This window comes from Sarcophilus harrisii, chromosome 3 (assembly GCF_902635505.1).
Source record: "Sarcophilus harrisii chromosome 3, mSarHar1.11, whole genome shotgun sequence".
NCBI lineage: Eukaryota > Metazoa > Chordata > Mammalia > Dasyuromorphia > Dasyuridae > Sarcophilus > Sarcophilus harrisii.
The window spans coordinates 369,738,256-369,759,923 of NC_045428.1; the positions used below are offsets into that span (position 1 = coordinate 369,738,256).

General features: G+C 34.6%; 1 protein-coding gene across 12 annotated transcripts in view; it reads left to right on the forward strand.

Annotated features, from left to right (window-relative positions):
- Nucleotides 1–21,668, forward strand: part of ANKRD44 (ankyrin repeat domain 44) — a 344,653-nt gene that overhangs the window by 211,570 nt on the left and 111,415 nt on the right. For all 12 annotated transcript variants that reach the window (XM_031960264.1, XM_031960265.1, XM_031960267.1 and 9 more), the window contains exons 5-9: nt 3,658–3,858; nt 4,438–4,525; nt 7,055–7,197; nt 10,548–10,760; nt 16,701–16,779. In XM_031960264.1, coding sequence (XP_031816124.1) covers nt 3,658–3,858; nt 4,438–4,525; nt 7,055–7,197; nt 10,548–10,760; nt 16,701–16,779 — 724 coding nt within the window. The remainder of the gene's footprint in view (nt 1–3,657; nt 3,859–4,437; nt 4,526–7,054; nt 7,198–10,547; nt 10,761–16,700; nt 16,780–21,668) is intronic.

The following is a 21,668-nucleotide window of genomic DNA, read 5'->3' on the forward strand; positions in this document are numbered from 1 at the left end:
AAGAAAATGCAAATATATACAAAATAAGTTACTATCTATGCAACTGTGAGATAGTGTCTAAGGCTTTTTGGACTAGTTTTTCCTCATTTATAAAGTGAATAGATAACCTCTAAAGTTCGTATCAACAGTAATGCTTAGCCTTCTTAGTGGATAGAAAGATTCATTTTCCTTAGTTCAATACTGACCTCATACACTTATTAGCCATGTGATCCTGGGCAAAAGTCTCTTAACTCTGTTTTACCTCAGTTTCCTCTTCTGTAAAATGAACTGGAGAAGGAAATAGCAAACCATTCCAGCTCTGCCAAGAAAAGCCCAAATGGGGTCACAGAGTCAGACATACTGAACAGTAACAAAACATTTTTAGAGCGCTTGAGAGTTTCAAAGCTCATTCTTTATATAAATCATTTTATTTGATCCCTCTAAAACTATAGATTATCAAGTACAAAGTAATTTGGCAGGGTAGAGAAAAAGGAGAAACACTATTAATTGGAGGAATCAGACCTTTACATCTGAGATAACTAGTTTCCCTTATTTATTTTTTCTCATTCGAGAAGAACTTGATTTTATAGTTAAATCACCTATGTTAGTAGTTACAAATAGTTTTTTTATGTACTTACTGCTTTTTCTATGTATTTATTGCTATTTCCTGAACAAAGCCTGCACTTTTGTGAATGTGCTTTTTATTGCTTGTTTTACAAAACAATGTGGCATAAGAATGGAAGAGTTTTTTTTTGGTATTTGGAAATTCATAAAACAGCTGTAAAATGTTTTCTTTTGGTCTGAAACACCAAGATAGAAGAAGGATTTGAGAATTAAGCTTGTCAAGAATTTTTCAATGATTGTAGAGAAATTGTGTATTTCCTTCACAAGTTTAATTTTGTATCAAAACTTCTTCAATGTGGTTCAGAAATTATTATTTGGCAAATGTGGATAGTTCACATTTTAATTTTTTATCATTATTATTTTAAATGGCTGTAGAGATTTAAAGTTTTAAAGTGTTTATTTCAAGAAACTTTGCTGCTACTTCTAATGTCAATCATTTTTAGTCCAATTTAAGCTGGATAAAATATATTAAACTATGCAAGAACTTCTTCACATGGGAAGAATTTCCAGACAGATTCCTTTCTAGTTAGTAAAGTAAAAACTATGCCTCTCATTACATAATCTTAAAGGGGGGGGGGGGGTAGAGAGGGTGGGGAGAAAGAGCATGGTGGAAAAAAACATGAAAAAATGACCAGTCCTGGGGCACACTGATAAAAACAGAGAAATGTTTGTTACTTACTATTTCCTTCTGCTTAACTCTCCCCCACCCCCATCCCTTCTGTTTCTCAATATTTCTGTTCCAAATTGTGCTTGTGAGAATGTGGATATGAATGCAGTTATATGTGTGTATTAACCCTCCTTTGCTTGATTCACATAGTACCTACTCCTACTTCCTCCATGTTTGCATGCTGTTAATCGTTCTTTTATCATTACTGAAATAAAAATGGGAGAATTGGGATTCTGTTTGATCTACCATGTTGCCATCCTAGTTTAAAAGATAACAATAGAGAAATGAAAGGGACATTCAGTAAACAGCCCTTCACTAGGCTAAAAAAGTTCCAAAAGTTTAATATTACTGCCAAAGTAAGCCTTGAATTTGAGAACTTCTATACAACTCAGACATAAAAAGATATTTGGGTATCCTAAAAATCTTGTTGCTATTTTAAGTTTTAGTTACTTTAGAAATATAAGTATCACAAACTTACAAAGAACATAATTTTAAAGTTTAATTATTTTAATTTTTTTTACAATCATTTAGTTTTGTCAATTTTTAACTTAAAAATGTATAAGCTTAAAAATTTTGTTCTTTGTATGATCTTAAAGTTAAGATTACAAATGCAGTTTAATAATTTAGCAGGAGATGATAGATTTTTGTTGTGCAACTGTTTCAGTCACTTTGAATATTTTGTGACCCCATTTGGGGTTTTCTCGATAAAGATACTGGAGTGCTTTGCTAATTCCTTTCCAATTTATTTTACAGATGAGAAACTGAGGCAAACAGGGTTAAGTGACTTCCCAGAGTCATAAAATTCATATATGAGACCAGATTTGAACCCAGAAAGAGGAATCTTCTTGACTTCAGTTCTATCTCACTATCCACTGTGCTATCTAGCTGCCCCTTGAAAGTTTTTACAAAGTTTGAAAACTGACTGGAATAAGATATAGCCCAAGACAGTGATAATGTTGAATTTTAATAAGAAACATAGCAGTGTTTAAGTATTTAAATAATGAACCATTCAGTTTTTTGAAGTATGTAGCAGTTATGCTTTTGATGGCATTAAATCTTAAAACTGAATTCATGCCCTGTATTAAAAAAAAGATGACCTGTATTAGAGACCCCATTTACCCGTTTGATTTCTCACCTTTGCCAATATCTTGTGCTTTCCTCCATTTTCTAATTGTTACTATCTTTTATTTCCTCAGATTACCTTATATTTACTTATTTGTATACATTATTTATTCCTCCTATCCCTATTCCAACAGAATATAAGCTTCTGAGGCAGTGAGGTTTTGCAGTGGATTGCACACTGAGTCTGGAATCAGGAAGATATGAATTCAAGGTCTCATTCCCTGGCTAGTTGTGTCAGCTTGGTCAAGTCATTTAACTTTTCTGTTTCCTCAATTATACTTACTTCTCAGGATTGTTGTGAGGATTAAATGGGATAATATTTGTAAAGTGCTTAGCATAGTGCCTGGTACATAGTAGAAACAAAAAATATTTATTTCTTCCCTCCCTCCCTTCCCTCCTTTCCTTCCCTTCCTTCCTCCCTCCTTCTTTTCCTCTTTCCCTTCCTCCCTTCCTCCCTTCCTCCCTGCCTCCCTTCCCTCCCTTCTTTCCTTCCTGTATTTATCTTCTCTAATGTTGTATCATTAATAGAGTGCTTGATTTGAGTTAGCAAGATGAGGTTTAAATCCCACTTCTGTCATTGTCTAATTCTGTGATCATGGAAAAATCATATTACCTCTCATCTTTAGTTTCTTTCATCTGTAAAATGGGAATAATCATAACATTTCTATTCTAGGATCACTATAAAATCAAATAAAATGGTATACCTAAAGTGCTTTGTAAATTTTAAATTTCTTTCCCATTTTCCATCCCTTATCTCCCCCTGCTAGTTCCTTCCCAACAAGAATATTTCTCATCTATTTCATCTACATCTTGTATGTACATAGTTGTTTGCATTTTGTTTTCCCCATTCAATTAGGGACATGTCTTCCCCTTTCTTTGTATCAGTGATTGTTGACTGACTGACTAAATGTAAATTTATTATTAATATGCAGTTCACCTTTTTTTTTCAGCTGAACAACTAATAAAAAATGAATTTCAATTCCTTGCCAGTCTATCCCTAGTTGACTTTAGTTCTCCCTCTCTTTTGTATAAAACAAACTAGTCCCAAACATGTAGTATAATTCTGCCACTTCAGTGATTGTTTTCTTCTCTGAATACTTTCCTATCTGTATCATTCATGGAAAATAAGCTATCTTTTGTTATATTTTATATTATACATCTCCCCACCTAAATCATAAGGCCTTAGAGAATAGAGACTGAGTCACATGTACTTTATAAATGCTGGTTGATGATGATAGATAGCTCACACTCTGCTTGTCTTCTAGGAAGCTGTTCAAGTATTGATTAAGCACTCAGCTGATGTCAATGCTCGGGACAAGAACTGGCAGACTCCTCTCCATGTGGCTGCTGCAAATAAGGCTGTTAAGTGTGCAGAAGTCATCATCCCACTGCTAAATAGTGTCAATGTCTCTGACAGAGGAGGGCGGACAGCCTTACACCATGCAGCTCTGAATGGTCATGTGGAGGTGGGTGGGCAAATCACAAGGAATGCAAGCATTCACCCTCTATCCGTTTTTTGCTCATTGTGGAGATACGTATCATGATTGAGAATGGCATAATGGGGGGGAGTTACTTTTACATTTAGGCAAGGGGAACTGAAATAGTATGACCTCTTCACAAACTTTCTCCTGAAATGAGAGAAAGTAAGCTGATAGTGTATGTAGCCAGGGGATTCCCACTGCCTATAAGATTCTTATTGTACATGCCAGAACACCTTGGTCATGTAATCTTTCTGCCTTCTTTGGATCAAAGGCTCTTGCTCCATTTGAATATTATCATTATTGCTATTACAGATACTCTATGGTAGAGATTCTTACTTTTTTGGTCATATATCCCTTTAATAGTCTGATGATAATATTTTTAAATGAATAAAATAAATTATACCACCACTCTCAAAATACATAAGAACCCAAAGGAAATTAATTCCATTGAAGTAGTTTCAAAAATATTTTTAAAACAGTCCATGGACCCCAGGCTAAGAAACACAATAGGAAGACAGTCTGTCAGAGTGTATGTTTGATTTCATTCTTGTTTGACTTTTTCAGATGGTCAATTTGCTCTTGGCTAAAGGAGCAAACATCAATGCATTTGACAAGAAGGACAGGAGAGCTCTTCACTGGGCAGCATATATGGGTAAGAATAAAATGTTAGAATAAAAGGGAAGTACTCATCAAATTAAACTGGATATATTCACCTATGGTGAAGCTTGTTCAGATCCTAGCTGAGTAGTTATATTTTCTAGCTCTGGTTTCCAAGCCAGCTTTTGTCCAAAGATTTAGAGTGACTAGCATGACTAGCACAAATGCTACTTTGTGATTGGAAGCAGTTATATTCTGGTGATTGGCTTCTCCTGAAGAGAAAGGATGAGTCTAAGGAACGTGCTAATTCAAAATTGCATGGCTTCAATTGGAAGACTACATAAAATATATGTGATATGCCAGGAAATAGAATTGAAATGAGGAGTTTGGAAGGAAGGAAGGAATGAGGGAAGGAAGGATAGGAGGGAGGAAGAGAGAGAGGGAGGGAAAGAAAAAGGGAGGGAGGGAGTAAGAGAGAAAGGAGAAGGGAAAGAGAAGAAAGAAATGGGCTGGCCTGTAAAAACAAGGACTTCACTTCCTTATTGTAACTTTTTACTTGATGGGGCAGTGTATTGTAATAGAAGGATCCCTGGACTTGAAGTCAGGTGAGACTTGGTTCAAATTCTGACATTGAGACTACTGAGATTAATTCTCTATAAAACGGAAGATAAATAACAGTTTGTTCTCTATCATAGCCTTATTCTAAGGATAGTACTTTCAAAACCTTAAATGTTAAAATATGAACTAGTATATATGTTATAGACTACATAGGTTAAAGAACTGATGTGAATTACATGACCATGTAAATAAGATGATGAGTTATAATATCACGTCTGTTCAAAATGAAATTATTGTATACAGTTCCTCATTCTGTCTTCTCAGAGGATGAAATCCCATTCCTTGGTTTTGAGAGAGAGGGATGGTTTTTCTCCACTCTAACTTTTTGTGTCATTGGCAAAAGTGACTAGAAGAAAAATTTCTTCAGTGCAAATGTAAAGGAGAAAAGAGGTAGATTTCCTATACCAATCCAGTTCATAAGCAAGTCAAGACATCACCCTCAAGATATCCTTGTTCCTCTTTGAGAATAAAGGATGAACAACAACAGATAACATTAGATATGGATTTCTGTATTTGATCAAATTAAAATTTTAGAGTGAATAATGTTTGAAATCATGAATGCTCGTCATTTATTTTCACTCTCAAGGCAGTATTATTTCTTTCAACTAATAACAAGACTTCTGGTATTTACCAAGGTGATATCTGTATCTATCTAGTGCTTTAAAAAATGGAAAGAAAGGTGAATAGTTTTCAAGAGTGTTTTGTCATATCAAAATGAGACTTACCTAGAAATTTGGCTTAATCTGATTTGGTTGCTAGATAAGCAATATGGAAATAATAACTTTAAAGTACTGGATTATTATTCTTAAACTTGAAAAATTCCAAAAAAAAAGTAAATCCTAAGAAAATCCTAATGAAAAAATAAAATGATCTGAGACAAAGTTTTAAGTAATTTAGATATTCTTGACAGGGGTGTGGATGTGGTGTGGGGTATAATTCTACTATTAATAAAAAGTGACACATTATTTAAAAAAACCCAAATCAGAGATAATTTAAAATAATTACCATTTTACGTCAATGTCTAGATTGTATCCTGGAATTGATTTTTGCTCAGCCTAATTTGCAAAAATTTAGGCTATCTACTTGACAAGGAGTGATATTAATATTATACAAAAAGGATGTATGATTTTATGAATGTAAGGAACTCCTGGTATGACAAGTCAAGCTCTATTGTCAGATTGTAACTTATCTATGATATAGTAAATAAGTCCTGGAGAACTGACTGAGGTACCTCGAGGTTAAGTGACTTGTCATTCTTAGAATACATAGCCAATAAGTGTCAAAGGCTGCATATGAACCCATTTCTTTCTTCTTGATTCCACAAGACCATCTCTATTTTTACATTTAAGGTGTTGCATAAGTCATTGACATTCAGTATGATGATCATGAGATACTGATAGATCTTTGACCATCAAAGAATTGTAATCAGTGCCATGCTTGGCACATAGTAGGAGCTTAATAAATGTTTATTGATTGAGTGATTGATTGAAAATTAAATTTATTTTACTACCCTAATGGGCATACCTTAATAGATATGAAAATGGACAGATACAATTTACGTGTTTGGCTTTTTTAAAAAAACTATTTTGTTTCTGCACAGCAAATAGGAATAAGGATAGGGATTGAGGCTAGAGCTGTGATTTTATTGATATAGGGAACTATTTATGCCAGTATTTTGTCTGTATACAAGTCAGAGAATGGCTGTGAGCACTAATATGGTAAGTGACTCTTCTAGAGAATGAAACAGAAAGAAATTCAGAAGGAAATAGAGAAACATTGAAAGCACATTAAAATAACATGTTTTTTGAATATATTTTTGAAAAACTCAAGATGTTCACAAAGATTTGCATTTTCACATAATCCTTTTTTTCCTGTTCTAGTTTGAACATGAAGTTGTTTGGTTTTGGTGTTTGTAACATTCAAGATTCTAACTGCATATGCTTTCTGCCGCTTTATCTTTTTAAAGGCCACCTCGAAGTGGTAGCACTGCTTATTAACCATGGTGCAGAAGTCACCTGCAAGGACAAGAAAGGTTACACCCCCCTGCATGCTGCAGCCTCCAATGGACAAGTAAATGTGGTTAAACACCTCCTCAATCTAGGGGTGGAGGTAAGCACTGGACCATTTCCGGATGATTCACAAATGGATGGCTATGTTCATGTTTCATTGTTATTGTTGTTATAGCAATTACACAGCATATTTGTATTTTAATTCAGGGCTCAACATCTCATAATCTTGTTTTCCTTGTTTCTTTAATTCTGTAGAAAGGCCAAAGATGGTCCTGCCAAGTAGTAAAAAATCAAAAAGATGCTGACCTTTGCTATCTTGAGAAACACAGAGATGTTGAAACAGAAATCACATGCAAAGATGATAGAAATTAGCCTTAGGTGATTATAGCTCTTGAGATCTGGTATTAGAAGGGTCATCAGATGTCACCCAGCCCAATTCCTTCATGTCACTGAGAAGGAAGAGAAGGCCAGAACAGTGAGGTGATTCATCATCTGAACTTACATCTTCTGAATCCAAGTCCAACCCTCTTTAGTATGGATATAAGACTATAGGAAAGATTCTTGATCTACAGCACCATATATTTGTGGACCTTTGAAATATGGTCCTATATTTAGGAGTTATATTTATAATTTAGGCTTGCAGTGATTTAAGTTCATCATTGCACATTGACTAGGGTACTTAGAAAGAATTTTTGTTTAATTCATAATCTCGATTATCATTCTTTTCTGTCAAATAAGCATATTTTAAATGAAATTACTGAGCCTTTTCTCTTTTGGCCTTTTAAATCTTGGTTTCTAAGAATGGGAGAACATGAGGTTTGGGGAGGATTTAGGGACCTGAGAGATTATCTAATTATACAGAAAATGAAATTGAGGCACAGAGATTGTGACCGTGCAGGGTAAGACTGGGATTTGAACACAGAATCCAGTGCCTCTGCTTCCAAAGCTAGTATCCTTTCCCATTACACCAAACTGTCTCTTCTGCTGAGATGAAAGAATGATGGGGCCAAAGTCAGTACCTCTACCTACATTGTTTCCCTCCCCTCTGTTTCCTTAGCTCAGGAGAAGAAACAGGAGATTATGAAAACAGCAGAAAAGAGAACTAAGCTTTCCTATTTCAGGCAAGGGTTTGGGGAGGTGTCTGTTGCTGACCAATCATGACTTCTCTCTCTCTTTCTCTCTTTTATTTTAACTTGCCAGAATCACACAGCTAGGACATATTAAATGTCAGAGGTCAAATTTGAACTCAGGTCCTCAGCTGGAACTGTTTCAGGACACCATCTAGCTGCCCCCTACAGCCAAGATCTGGCAGCTCAGGCCTAGGCTTGGCTGTAGCTGTCAGTTCCAGTGCCAGAGAAACTTTAGCAATCTACCCCATGGGCTGTCCCCTCTTTCCATGACAACTTTGTGTGAAATGATTGAGTAATAGCTGAAAGTTACTCTTGGACATTACTTCCTCTTTGAAGCCTTAGCTACCTTTCCATCATCTTCTTCCTACTCATTAAACACATTTTTTTTCCTCTTTTTCCTCAATATTTTTTATTATTCTGATAGGAATTATTTTAAAGAATTCTATTAGAAGCAAGTCAAGTCACACTTCCTCTGTGAAGTCTTACTTGGTCATAAGAATCTATCCATCATATAAGAATTTTTTATTGTAATTCCACTGTGAGTCACATATCCTAATCTGTATTCTACATCTTCTATGCTATCAAATTGGCTTTTTATTAAAGCTTTTTATTTTCAAAACATATACATAGATGATTTTTCAACATTGACCCTTGCAAAACCTTGTATTCCAAATTTTCTCCCCATCCTTTCCCCTAGATGGCAAGTAGTCCAATACATATTAAGCATGTTTAAAATATATGTTAAATCCAATTATAAAATTATCTGCTGCATGAGAAAAATCAGATCAAAAAAGAAAAAAAATGAGAAAGAAAACAAAATGCAAGCAAGTGACAACAAAAGAATGAGAATGCTACCTGTGGTCCACACTTAGTCCCCATAGCCCTCTTTCTGGGTGTAGATGACTCTCTCCATCACAAATCTATTGGAATTGTCCTGAATCACCTCATTGTTGGAAAGAGCCAAGTCCATCACAGTTGATCATCATATAATCTTGTTGTTGCTGTGTGCAATGTTCTCTTGGTTCTACTCATTTCACTTAGCATCCGTTCATATAAGTCTCTCCAAGCCTCTCTGTATTCATTCTGCTGGCCATTTCTTATAGAACAATAATATTTCATAACATTCATATATCACAACTTATTCAGCCATTCTTCACCTGAAGGGTATCCAGTCAGTTTTCAGTTTCTTGCCACTACAACAAGGGTTGCCACAAACATTTTTGCACATGTGGGTCTTTTTCCCTCCTTTAAGATCTCTTTGGGATATAGGCCCATAAACACATTTATTTATCCTCACTTCAACCTGACCTCTATTTTTACTATTAGCTTTCTCTAGATTTTTCTTCTTTTACTACCACCTACTCTTTTTAATATGTAACTTTGATTTTAAACCTTTGTCACCTTACAATTTTGTAAAAATTCCCCTCAAATAGAGAACAGACTAAAAAGAGTTCCAGACTTAGGATTCAAATTCCATCCCTGTACTTATGGACCTGTCTGAATTTGGCCACATCACTTAACATCTTTAAACTTCATTTCTTGATGTGTAACATAAAAAAGGTTAGATTAGGAGGGCCACTAGGTAGTGCAGTGGGTAGGGCACCAGCCTTGAAGTCAAATTTGGCCTCAGACACTTAACACTTCCTGGCTGTGTGACTCTGGGCAAGTCACTTAACCCCAATTGCCTCAGGGAAAAAAATTTAAATAGATTAGATGATCTTCCAACTCTCAATCCTGCAATCCTATTAACTGGAAAACCAGTAACTAATGTGAATTTGTACATTTGTGAGGTAGGTACCATTTATATTATTCCCATTTGCCAGTGGAGAAATAAATTCAAAGAAGTTAAAGGACTGATCAGTAGTCACTCAGATCTAAGTATAAAAGACAGTCTAGAAGTGTCTTGATATCAAGCTTAGTGCGATTTCCACCATGCAGTCTCCTCCTCCTGAAAAATGTCCACTTTGCATTACAGAAACTATTAGTGTTACATATTCATACATGGTAATGAGGTAATATAGTAAATAATGTCTATAAAAAATGACCCCTTCCTGTCTTTTGGCAAGCTCCTTTTTTATCTCATTTGCTTTATTTTGATCTTTAATTTTATATTGTAAGCATTTCCAGGGTAGGGCCCATATCTTTTCATCATAAATTTTGTACTATTCCCAGAAGTGTCAAGTACCGAGTAGGCATTGAATAATATACATTGATTAATTGGAGTCACCTTCTTGTTGCTACCAATATCCCATCGTTCATTATGAAAGGGAGTAAATTGGCCTCAGTAATTGTAATTGCCTCCTGTTGGTCTCATTTACAGATTGATGAAATCAATGTCTATGGAAACACAGCACTTCATATTGCCTGTTATAATGGACAAGACGCTGTAGTCAATGAACTGATTGATTATGGTGCCAATGTGAACCAGCCTAATACCAGTGGATTCACCCCTCTGCACTTTGCTGCTGCTTCTACTCACGGTGCTCTCTGCCTTGAACTGTTAGTGAACAATGGGGCAGATGTGAATGTCCAGGTGAGCATCTCACTCACGAGAGTATCTGTTGATTGGTAATTATTGGGTTTTAGATTTTCTACATGTTGCCCATCTATTCTCTGAGCCTTCGTAGATGCAAGTTTAATTACTCTCAACACTGAGTTACTTAGATTGAGTATTTTGTGCTAATATAATTAATAACTCTAAACCTTAAAGTTTAGGGTGTAACAATGCTTGGTACTGTCATGCTGAAGATAAAATAATCTTGTTTGGGGCAGAGGGGTCTATGTGTTGTTTTATTTTTCATTCTTCTTCTTGTGGACAATATCTTGACTTGTATGTGAATTGGATTTAAATGAGGTAGAGCTTCCAGTCTTACTTTTTCCTCCAGAATCACTAAAATGTCATGACAAGGCAAAAGTCAAGGTTACTGGCAATTGCCCTAGAAGGGAGTTGGTGACCTTAACCTTTTTACATTAAGGACTTTCTCAAATCTCAATTTGTCTTTTGTTGTGCCCATTCAATGTCTATGGGTTAGGTAAGAATTGAGATAAAAGATGGCTCAATTTACTATCACAAAAATATCACTCTAGTAAGGCAAGACCCTCCTTCTAAGCCATGAAACTAAACAATGATCCCCTTAAGATGTGCTTCATTTCTACTCGGGGACTATTCTTAATGGACTCTGGATTTCTGAAGTATTGACTAAACCTAGAATATTTCATTAAGGTGAATATTGAGCTAACCTGACAGATCAGAGAATTAGAGAATTGTGTTGAATTGTTTTGTTCTTCCAAGGGTCTCTTGGACACTGGATGCCTTCAAACACTTATATATGACCCTTCAGGCCTTCTCTCTGAAGCTAACTCCAGGCTGGGCTTTAAACTCATAGCATCAGCCCATAACCCCATTAAATAGCATTGTCACTGAATTTTTGCCTTGCCCTCACAATGCCTAGTGGTGTGTGTGTGTGTGTGTGAGAGAGAGAGAGCGAGAGCAAGAGCATTCATTTCTTCGTACCCTTTATTTATGAATCCTAAACTGTGACAAATATGCTGTATCTAAATTTTATTCTTTTGTTGCAGAATGAGTGCTTATTTAATTTAGTTTAGCTTAATAATCCTCTTGATTTCCATTTTTCTCTTATGAACTAATCATGATTTTAAATATGAGAGCTGTTATTTAAAATGGAACCAGGATTTGTCTTTATATGCCATTATCATAATTTTTGTTATTATCCTTGAGAGTAGAAATTTTTAAAAAATTCTTTGCATTTATACTTCCCAGTGTCTGGCATATATGAGCCAGTTAGTAAATGCTCGTTGATAAATTGTTATTACTTTACCAGACCTCTGATTTTATTGTAATGGGAAGCTACTAAGGAAGGGTGGGGTATGAGGTATTGAAACATTGAACCTCCCAAAATATATTTTGGAGATAGGGTTAGAAATCCAAAATATATTGGGGTTTCTGACTGGTACCATGAGAAATCTCAAAAGGATTTGTAGTTTAGACCATCTCCAAATCAAGAGGCAAAGATTTTATTACACTTCTGCCTGCAAGCTAATTTCCAAAAGGGAGTTTTTAACCGATAACAAGGAGAAAGAAGATGGGACTAAATTCTTAATGAACTAGCAATGGGGCCATAAGACAAACTAAATTCCTAAAGAGGTGAAGCAAGAAGTCTAACCTTAAAAGAAGTTAGCCATTGTGGCTTAATAAGTGGGTTAAAGGAGTTAGTGAAGGATTGAGATACCAGTAGGTTCTTTTATTGGAGAAAAATAACCTTGGGCCTTGACATCCTAATTTGGCCTCCTGATTGGATACAGTAAGATAATTATATCAATGAATGGAATTTTAACAAGGAAATCAACTAGGACCTGTTGCAATAAAGTCCTAATTAAGGACAACAAAAGGATCCACTTAAGACCAAAAGGCCAACTTAAGATAATTTTGTCTGTGATCTTCCTTGCTTGCCTACTAATTCAGGCCCTTCCCCTAACCTACTCAGATACTAAGGACAAAGGACTCTGTCAGGAATATGTTCAATGGCAATTACCACCTTTTCTAAAACTATAACTAAGATTGTAGAGCTGTTTGATGAACTAAGACATTAAGTGACTTACTCAGGGTCATGGTCTGTATGTATCAGACAGGCCTTCCAAACTCCAGGGTCTGTCTTTATACTCCATTTTACATCATGCATTATTTCAAGTAAACTTGGTTTTGAGATAATTTGGTCATTTTTCATCAGTGCCATTCCATGTCCATATTCCATATCAACATTCAAACACTTAAACCCCCTATCCTATCCTAATTTAACTTTCGGGCATTTATTTTAGCTCTGTTCTGTTGAAATACATCCCAGAGAATTCATGTAGTCTTCAAAAAGATTAGGATGTCCTATCAAGTTGTCAAATCCTGCTGGAATTTCCTGGGGTTGCTGGCAGGATAATCTTGGGAAATGTAGTTCATCTGCATACATAAATTCATGGTAACCTGGAAAGCATTTATCGTTGGGGCAAGAAGGAGCCAAACAACTAAAAAATATTGAATGTAGGAGTTGTGATCTGAGACTGAGTTCAATAGGTGCCAGATGGTTATTTCTGTACTAATTTTTTCTGAGTCAGTGCATTTGAATCATTAGTGGGCTGTTGTTTTGCCAAAAGCTAGGTGTCTGTGTTAGAAGTTATGTTGACTCAGTTACTCATTGTTCCTACTTTTGCTTACTATCCAATGTTGGAGGAGGCTCCTGTAGAGAAGGAAACACTGAGTCTGCAGGTTTTTTGGTTACCTGCCCTTTTTCACATACCCTTACCTGCAAATTGTCACATTCTTACTACCTTGGGGAGAAGCTGAGATTCAAGGGCCCAAAAGCTTTTGTTAAGATAGACCTAACTGGATTGTCTTCAGATTACCTATAAAAGCTGTCTCTGTCTGGAATCCATTGCTGATCTTTAATGATCATTCTCTTAATGTGTTGCCACTTTGATATAACAAATCCTTTAAATTTTCTTTGTTTTGAGTTTTGTCCTATTAATCAGAATGTAAGCCCACATGAAATTTTTTCCTTTCTACATAATGAACTCTTACCCATATATTACCTTCTCTCTTGAATGTCTAATATTTGATCATATTGTACAGAGAGAATGACTAGATTCAGTATAGGATCTAATATTCTTTACAAATAGAAGAAGCATAAAGTGATTTTACTTCAAGATTTCTCCCCTGACTATTCTGTAAAGTGTAAATCCCTCAGCTTGATATTTAAGGTCCTCCACAATTTGGCCCCAATTTAATTTTCCAAGACTGCAACCCATCTTTACCTTCTCTCTCTCTTTTTTGTTCTCCATGTCCTTCCATAAATGTTCCACAAGATGCAAATTAGTCATCAGAAAATAGCTGCCCTTCCTCTTATCCCAACTAATATTTAATTTGATCATATCCTGAAATCCATTTCCTTGAGCTCAATGGAATATTACACAAAGAGAAGAAAAACGTGATGGACCTTAAATAAGTAAGGCACTGAAGGTGATATAGCCATCCTTCTGACATTTGTCTTAGCCACATGTGTCCCATCTTTTCTTCTTTTTCCTGCTTTGTCATTCTGTCAGTGTTCATTAGTACTTTTACAAAAGTCCAAACACTGCAAGGCAAAAGAAGCAATGATAAGGGAAAGGAGATTTTGCTGTCATTGAAGAAGGCCAGAATCTGTAAGTTATGCCTCTTAGAGATTTGTTACCTTCTCTTAACACTATGATTTTAGTTTATATAGATGCTATCCAGTAAAAAATGGTGGCTTGGCTTATAAGCCATTATTATAAGCCACATTAGGCATTTCTTCTAAAGAGATTTAAAATATGTGCTTACCATCTAAATATGACTTTTGCATAAAAAGCAAATTATTGAAATAATTGTGTAAATAGTTAAATACCATATATTAAATTTAAAAGAAAATACCCTTTACAGCAAGATTTAAGGAAATTATAAGGTCTATGCATAGATTGGTATTTTTGATCTTTATTGTCATCAATATTTCCTCAGAGGAAGCATGCTTTAGTGGAAAGATCTCTGAACTTAGAATCACCAGAAACCTGAATTCAAGTCCCATCACTGATTCTGACTAGCTATATGATTATAAGAGCACAGATATAGAGATGGAAGGAACCTTAGAGATAATATTATTATCTTCAATCCACCATATCACACTGCTTTATGAACTTATACATTTTGGGCAATTTTTTCAGGAAATTATCTGTTTGAGGATCTCCCAGATTAGGATACGCTAATGAAAAATCTATTATTATTGCCAACTTTGCTTTAGTTTATTCAATTAATTTTTATAGGTTCCATCTATTAACTTTTATTATTATTATTATTATTATAGCTTTTTATTTACAAAGCATATGCATGGGTAATTTTTCAACATTGACCCTTGCAAAATCTTCTATTCCAACTTTTCTTCTCCTTCCCCCTACTCCTTCCCCTACTATCTATTACCTTAACATCAGTAATAATAATAGCTGGCATTTATATGGTACTTTAAGGTTTGCATAGCTCTTTACAGATAGTATTTAATTTTATCTCATTTATGCCAGGCAAAGTAGATACCTATTTTAGATTTCATTTTACATATGAGAAAACTTAGTCTAAGGTCACACAGCTACTATCTGAGTCAGTATTTGAACTCTCCTATTCCCACTGTTTTATTCACTACATCTCTTAAGCCTTGTTTTGGAGCAGGGAACCATTAAGACCTAAAAGAGGTATGAAATTCTAAGAAAAAAGGTACCCCAGTATTCAACATATTATTATTACAATAATTGCTATTACTGCTACAATAAATAATGGGACTGACTTGGAAATTTAAGTCATAAGGGAGTTCAAAGGCCACCTAGTTGAACCTACATCTGAATAAGAATCCTATCTACAATGTACCCAACAAGTTATACTCTAATGTTTGTCTACAGTCCTCAAGTCAAAGGGATCCCTGTTTACCTTCTGAGGTACCTCCTCCCATTTTTTATCTTCTCTTATTGTTAGGAAATTGTGTCTTTTCACCTAGTCTAACTATGCATCCTTACAATTTCCTTCTATTGTACCTTGACCCTCTGGAGCCAATATTTTATTTGAAAGTTTTAATAAAGTTAATTAATTGTTCATGACTAATTTACAAACTCTGTCCATTATGTATGGTTTAATCTCATTAGACTAGAGTATTTCCCTTGACTGACTAGTTAAGAGATGGTCATTATTTTTTGAGTCTTGCATAAATTTAAACTGCATTACTGTGTACCCTCAAAATGACAGCTGCTGAGTAGCTTTCATATGTTGACTCTGTGATCTCCCATGAGGTCAACAAAATAAGGGCCTCTCATTTAAAACAGTGCAAAAAAAAAATACTGCTTTTTAGGAGTGTTGGATTTTATTAAATGGGAGTAGGTCCCAGGTCAGTTGTTAAATGTGACAATGATTTATGGCAAGTAAATTAGCCTCTGTTGAGACAGGACCTCACAAGTAAATACATCATTTGTCTTTTTTCCCCCCACATACGGTAGAGTATGTAAAAGTCTTGAAGAGTATCTTCTTTATTAGATAACTTTAGGAGATGCTTTGTGGTAAGTTTACTGACTAAACGATATGAAGTCAGATTTCAGTTTCCACCTTCAACCCTGATTAAATCATTTTACATCCCCACCCCAACATTTTTATCTATGAAATGGGAAGTTTTATGTTTCTAGCAGTCCAATTTGATAAAGGTGTAACAAACAGGCCAGGTATTTAACATTAAACAACTGCTTGGGAATTCTCATAAAATATCTCCTTCATAATTATCTTTAGTCTTTCTGTTGTGACAAAATATTTAGTATTGAGCTTCTGAATGAAAATTGCATGATATCAATTCCTCAATTATATTATTAGGGACATTAGATGACACTGATTTATGAACACATTATCTTTTCTCTCTCTTTTTTAAAGAGTAAGGATGGAAAGAGTCCACTGCACATGACAGCTGTCCATGGAAGGTTCACACGATCACAAACACTCATTCAAAATGGTAAGAGAAGATTCATGTATACCCTCTTCTGATTTTGGTTTCCAGTCATTTAAAAATCAAAGGTGATGGCTATGCTGGTATTTTGCTTTTCATTGTTTTTGAGGATTTTTACAATGACTGTTGAAATCTCCTTTCTAAAAATTGTCAAATATATCATAAATAATTAGCATAATTATGAGAAACCTTCACATACAAGTCCTAAGGTAAAGGGGTAGATGTACTTTGAGGCTGTAAAGGATGAACTTATAGTTTCATGGTCCTTCCCTGATCACTTAAAAATAACAAAATTATATTATCATACACATTTATGGGTAAAGTTTAACTTGTTTACAGAAATTAGAATTAAACATGATCCTCTGTCCTTAATTTATAATAATCTTATTCAGACAAACAAAGGAAGACATGGTAAGAGATTTAGAGGAAGGCAAATCAGAAAATGCAATGGTACTTGGGTCAGAAAATCCAATAAATTTCTAATTCCTGAGTAGTTTATCTCAGCAGTAATTCTCCTTTCATGCTCGCTATAGACAATATAGTTTGTCCTCATCTCTTCTCATCTGGGCTAGTCTAACAACTTCATAACTGGTCTTCCTCATTCCAGACTATTCCCTTTCTAGTCTTTTCATGCTGCTGCTAAAATAATCTTCCAACTCCATCACTCTGAGTTATTCCTAGACTCAGACCTTCAGTGACTCTCCATTGTTTACTTAATAAAGTATTAACTGATACTAGCATTCAAATCCCTTCATGAATCTGGCTCCTACTCAACATTCTAGTCTTATCTCATATTATTACTCTTTACCCCATTTGAAATATTCTTTGTCCTACCCTCTCCTGTATTCTTAGATTTGCTCATGCTGCTCCCGTCCATATTAGAAGTCTTTTTCTTCATGTAAGATGCAAGAGCTTCCTCTTCCATCATATTTCCTGTACTCTCCCAAGGATCTCATTTTCCTCAAATTTCTTTTGGCACTTTGTGTTTTTTGTATTGTAACTACTTATATATCTCTTTTAAAATGTAAATTCTTATATCTATGCTTGGGGCCTAGCATAAGACTTTTAAGATAGCAGGTACTTAATAAATGTTTGTTGCAATGAATGAGGTGGGAAAAATTATTTTCTACATCAGGAAGGCACCTAAATTGTTGGTTGAATTTTGTTGAGCTATCATAATTGAATACCTTCTGTATCCCATTTAAAAGAGCTTTTAGGAAAGGGTACTTCCTTAGTCTCTCAGAAAGTATTCTTCTCTATTTAACACAGTGCTGTTATACGGTGAAACATTGTAAATTTTGACTTTAATGATTTGGAATTTGTGATAACCATTGTATCTTTGCTAAGAATGTCAATAGGACAAATAAAAATTTAAAAAGGAATTTCCTTTGGCAAGATAACATATGTCTTTCTAACATCCTCAAGGACTGAGAGTTTCCTATTTATAAAATAGCATTATGAAGTAATTAGGAATCATTCATAGTTGCTGATTAAAGGAGGTTCCTTCATGCATTTCAACTAGATAAGGATTTTTAAAAATTTTATTCTAGTTTTTTGTTGATCTTTTCTATATGTTATTTTTATAATAAAATTATATTTTACTTTTAATGGAATTTCAGAATTCAGTCTTCATTAATTCAGACAGCATTTTCCTTTTCTCTCTTCTTTCTGACAGTAATAGTAAGATTTTATTATAGTTATTGTGAATATAGTTTCTGGAATTATTAATTTTTACAATCTGTAAACACATTTTCACCCAATAAACATGTATTAATGGCATTCTCCTTCTTTCTTTTAACTTTTTCCAATGTCTTTTACTTTTGTCTAAAACTATGATTTCATTAGTGCTAGGAAACCCCTACTATGGTAACTCCCTCTCCTACTACAATTCAGCAACTTATCTCTAACAACAATGTTAGAGAATTTCTTGAAACATTAAGAAGTTTTGATTTGTCTCTGGTAACACAGCCTTGGTATGTCACAGAAGGACTTAAACTGGAACACCAATTGAAAAAAGAAATAGAAGACAATTTTGATTAAATTTCTCACTAAGATACCATCTTGGTTTCTTTTTCTAACTATAAAAGCAACCATTTTCTTAGTTGCCTTAATAGCATTCCTTCCCTTATTCAAGTAAAAGCCTATCTACATGAATAAATGGAAAAAATTAAAAGTTTAATAAGCTACTGTTTATTTCATTTCAATTAATTATATTAAATTGAAATTACAAATCCTTGTCCATTCAGCAATTTATAATTTAATTTATAAATATATTTAAATTTATTAATTTATTGATTGATCAATGTAAATATCTGGTCAGTCATTTTTATAATTTTATATGTAATATAGTTATATATAATACAAATATGTTATACTAGTTTTATATGTTACTATTAGTTGGATGAAGATACAGCTTTTGTTCAGTATTGATGCTTTCTATAATTGTATTTGTGTGCTGGGAGTCTTAGGGAGCCACACAGGAAAACAGATAGAGGTTCAGGAAGAGCTAGACAGGAACTGAGAGTAAGAAGGGAGAAGAAGGAAGTCTGAGATTGTAGAGAGTAAAAAGCATCCATATATGCGTGTATAATTTCATTTACCTTGTTGAGCTCCTCTACCCAAAACCATTCTTTATTCTCTTGTATCCCACATTTAAAGAAACCTTTAGAAAAACCTCTCCACCAAGAAGTTGTTTGTTAGTAGAAAGAACCCTAAGAACCCTGAGGCACGTGATAAAAACAAACAAAAAAAGTAAATAATACTCTTTCTGTTTACCGTCACAAGAGGTTGCCATTTAAACATAATTCAGATTTAATAAGCAATTTTGATGTCTTTCCAGGTTCATTAAATTAGGATTTTGCTAAATCAGTTTCCAAGTTTCCTGTAATTTACTCTTATTTATACCGGTCACCATAATTTGGATACAAACCTTTTCATATATTTTGAAATTAGGAAGATTTTGTAAAGCCCCTTAAACTTTTCTAAGAATCAAAATTCTTTGGATGTATTCTCATTATTCCTATATTCCTTCATCAGAATTGTCTTATTTTGTTTGGTCTGGATTTGTCATTTCATATTCATTACTGTTTCTCCCACCTTCCTCTCCTCCCCTGTATGCACATACATACACATGTTGTTTCTCACATTCCTTTTAAATTATGAAACTCTGAACTAGGATATGGCAGATAGACACCTAAAATATCTTCTTATCTTTTTAACAACTGTCACTCAGGTTAGTTTTGTTGATAAACAGAATTTCTGAATCATGTTACCTTATATTTCATTCTAATCTTTGGATATTTTTAACCACATTTGCATAAAGCTTTTCATTCTTGATTTTATGTTTTTTTTCCCCATGTTCCTCTGTTTTTCTATTGTTGTACATCTCCCATGAGCGACTACATCATTCTCTAAGTCTGGAACTAAGTCTTCCTTTGGAATGATGCTAATATTTTAGTATCCCTTCTACCCACCCCCATCTCTTCCCTCTATAGTAACCCTCCAAACAATTTAATTGAACCATTATATTTCCAAGTGGTGAAAACTGAGGGGAAAGTACATTAATAGTCTATTTATGAATTCCTATTATCCTATGAATATGCCATCTTGCAACAATCCACTGTAGTTTTTTTCCTCACTATAATCTAGCATTTCTCAAGACCAATTAGCTTTGAAGCTTTAAGGTTAGCTCTAGGGATATAAGTACAGATAGTCCTAAGAGATTGTTCCAATAGGGCCATCTCTAGACACCTGGAAAGTAGGTGAAATTTTGCTTTTATGTCTCCAATTTTCCCTTAAGTTTCTCCTTTTGTTGCTACCATCTCCCAAGTGAATTTTCAGAGAAGATGTTCTTTCTGTCAAAATCTGATTAGCATGAAAGGATTTAATGTTATTTAAGTCAATGTTCTTGTCCATTTGTAACAAAGTATCTTTTCCCTTTTTTAAGAAATTTTAAGCATTGGTGAACAAGGCAAGAGCTGAAATATTTTTGTCCTATGCAGGTTCTCATCTGCAGTGCTGATTTTAAGGTTCAATTCAGATCTAGAGTTCCATTTTGAGACTAAGCCTCATTAGGCCAGGTCTGTTTGGGGATTTCCAGGCAGGTCTCTGGGTTCTAACTTTGTTTCTAAAAATTCCCAAAGATCCCAGGCTTCAAGAACCAATCCCAGAGGGATCAAAATGGATTTGTTCTCCTGAGCAATCTCTAGTCTTCTTAAATTAATGTTAAATTATCTATCTCAATGTAAAATAGAACTTACTGCTGCTGTGCTGAACTGAGGGGCTCCTGGTCTCATTCTGGCCTGGTCTAGCATGTGGAATTGATATAAATGCCATGACTAAAAGATGCCTTTCACAAGCTATCCTGTGAGAGACCTAGGCTTGAGTTATTAACCTTACTTTTGAAAAAAAAATTAAATGAAATTTTATAATACTTATTTAACAGTCACCTGTATCCAAAATGAGAACTAGGTATATCTCTATTTGGCATTTAAAAATTCCTCAGGTGAAGTTTTGTTCATCTTTTCTTTTTTTCCTGTTTTCGCTCCCTTCTAAGAAGACTATGTATCTCAGTATCCCACACTGCTATCCTTTACAGGCTTCAACTCTGATCCATCTATACCTTGTTCAAATCAGCAGAGTTAGGTCTCTGTGAGGGATGGGCTTTCTTTACTTATCATTATCTGGATCCTACCCATATGTGGAAATGTTAAAAGTACTTGGCCAGAGAATACAGTCCTTGAAAGCCATTAATACTCATACTGACCAGTGACCTACCCAGAGTGACATGGCTAGTAATTGTCTAAAGCCAGATTTGAACTTAGGAAGATGAGTCCTTTGGGTTCCCAGCTCAGTGCTCTAATGACCTGCACCACTTACCTGGCTCTAGCAAATAG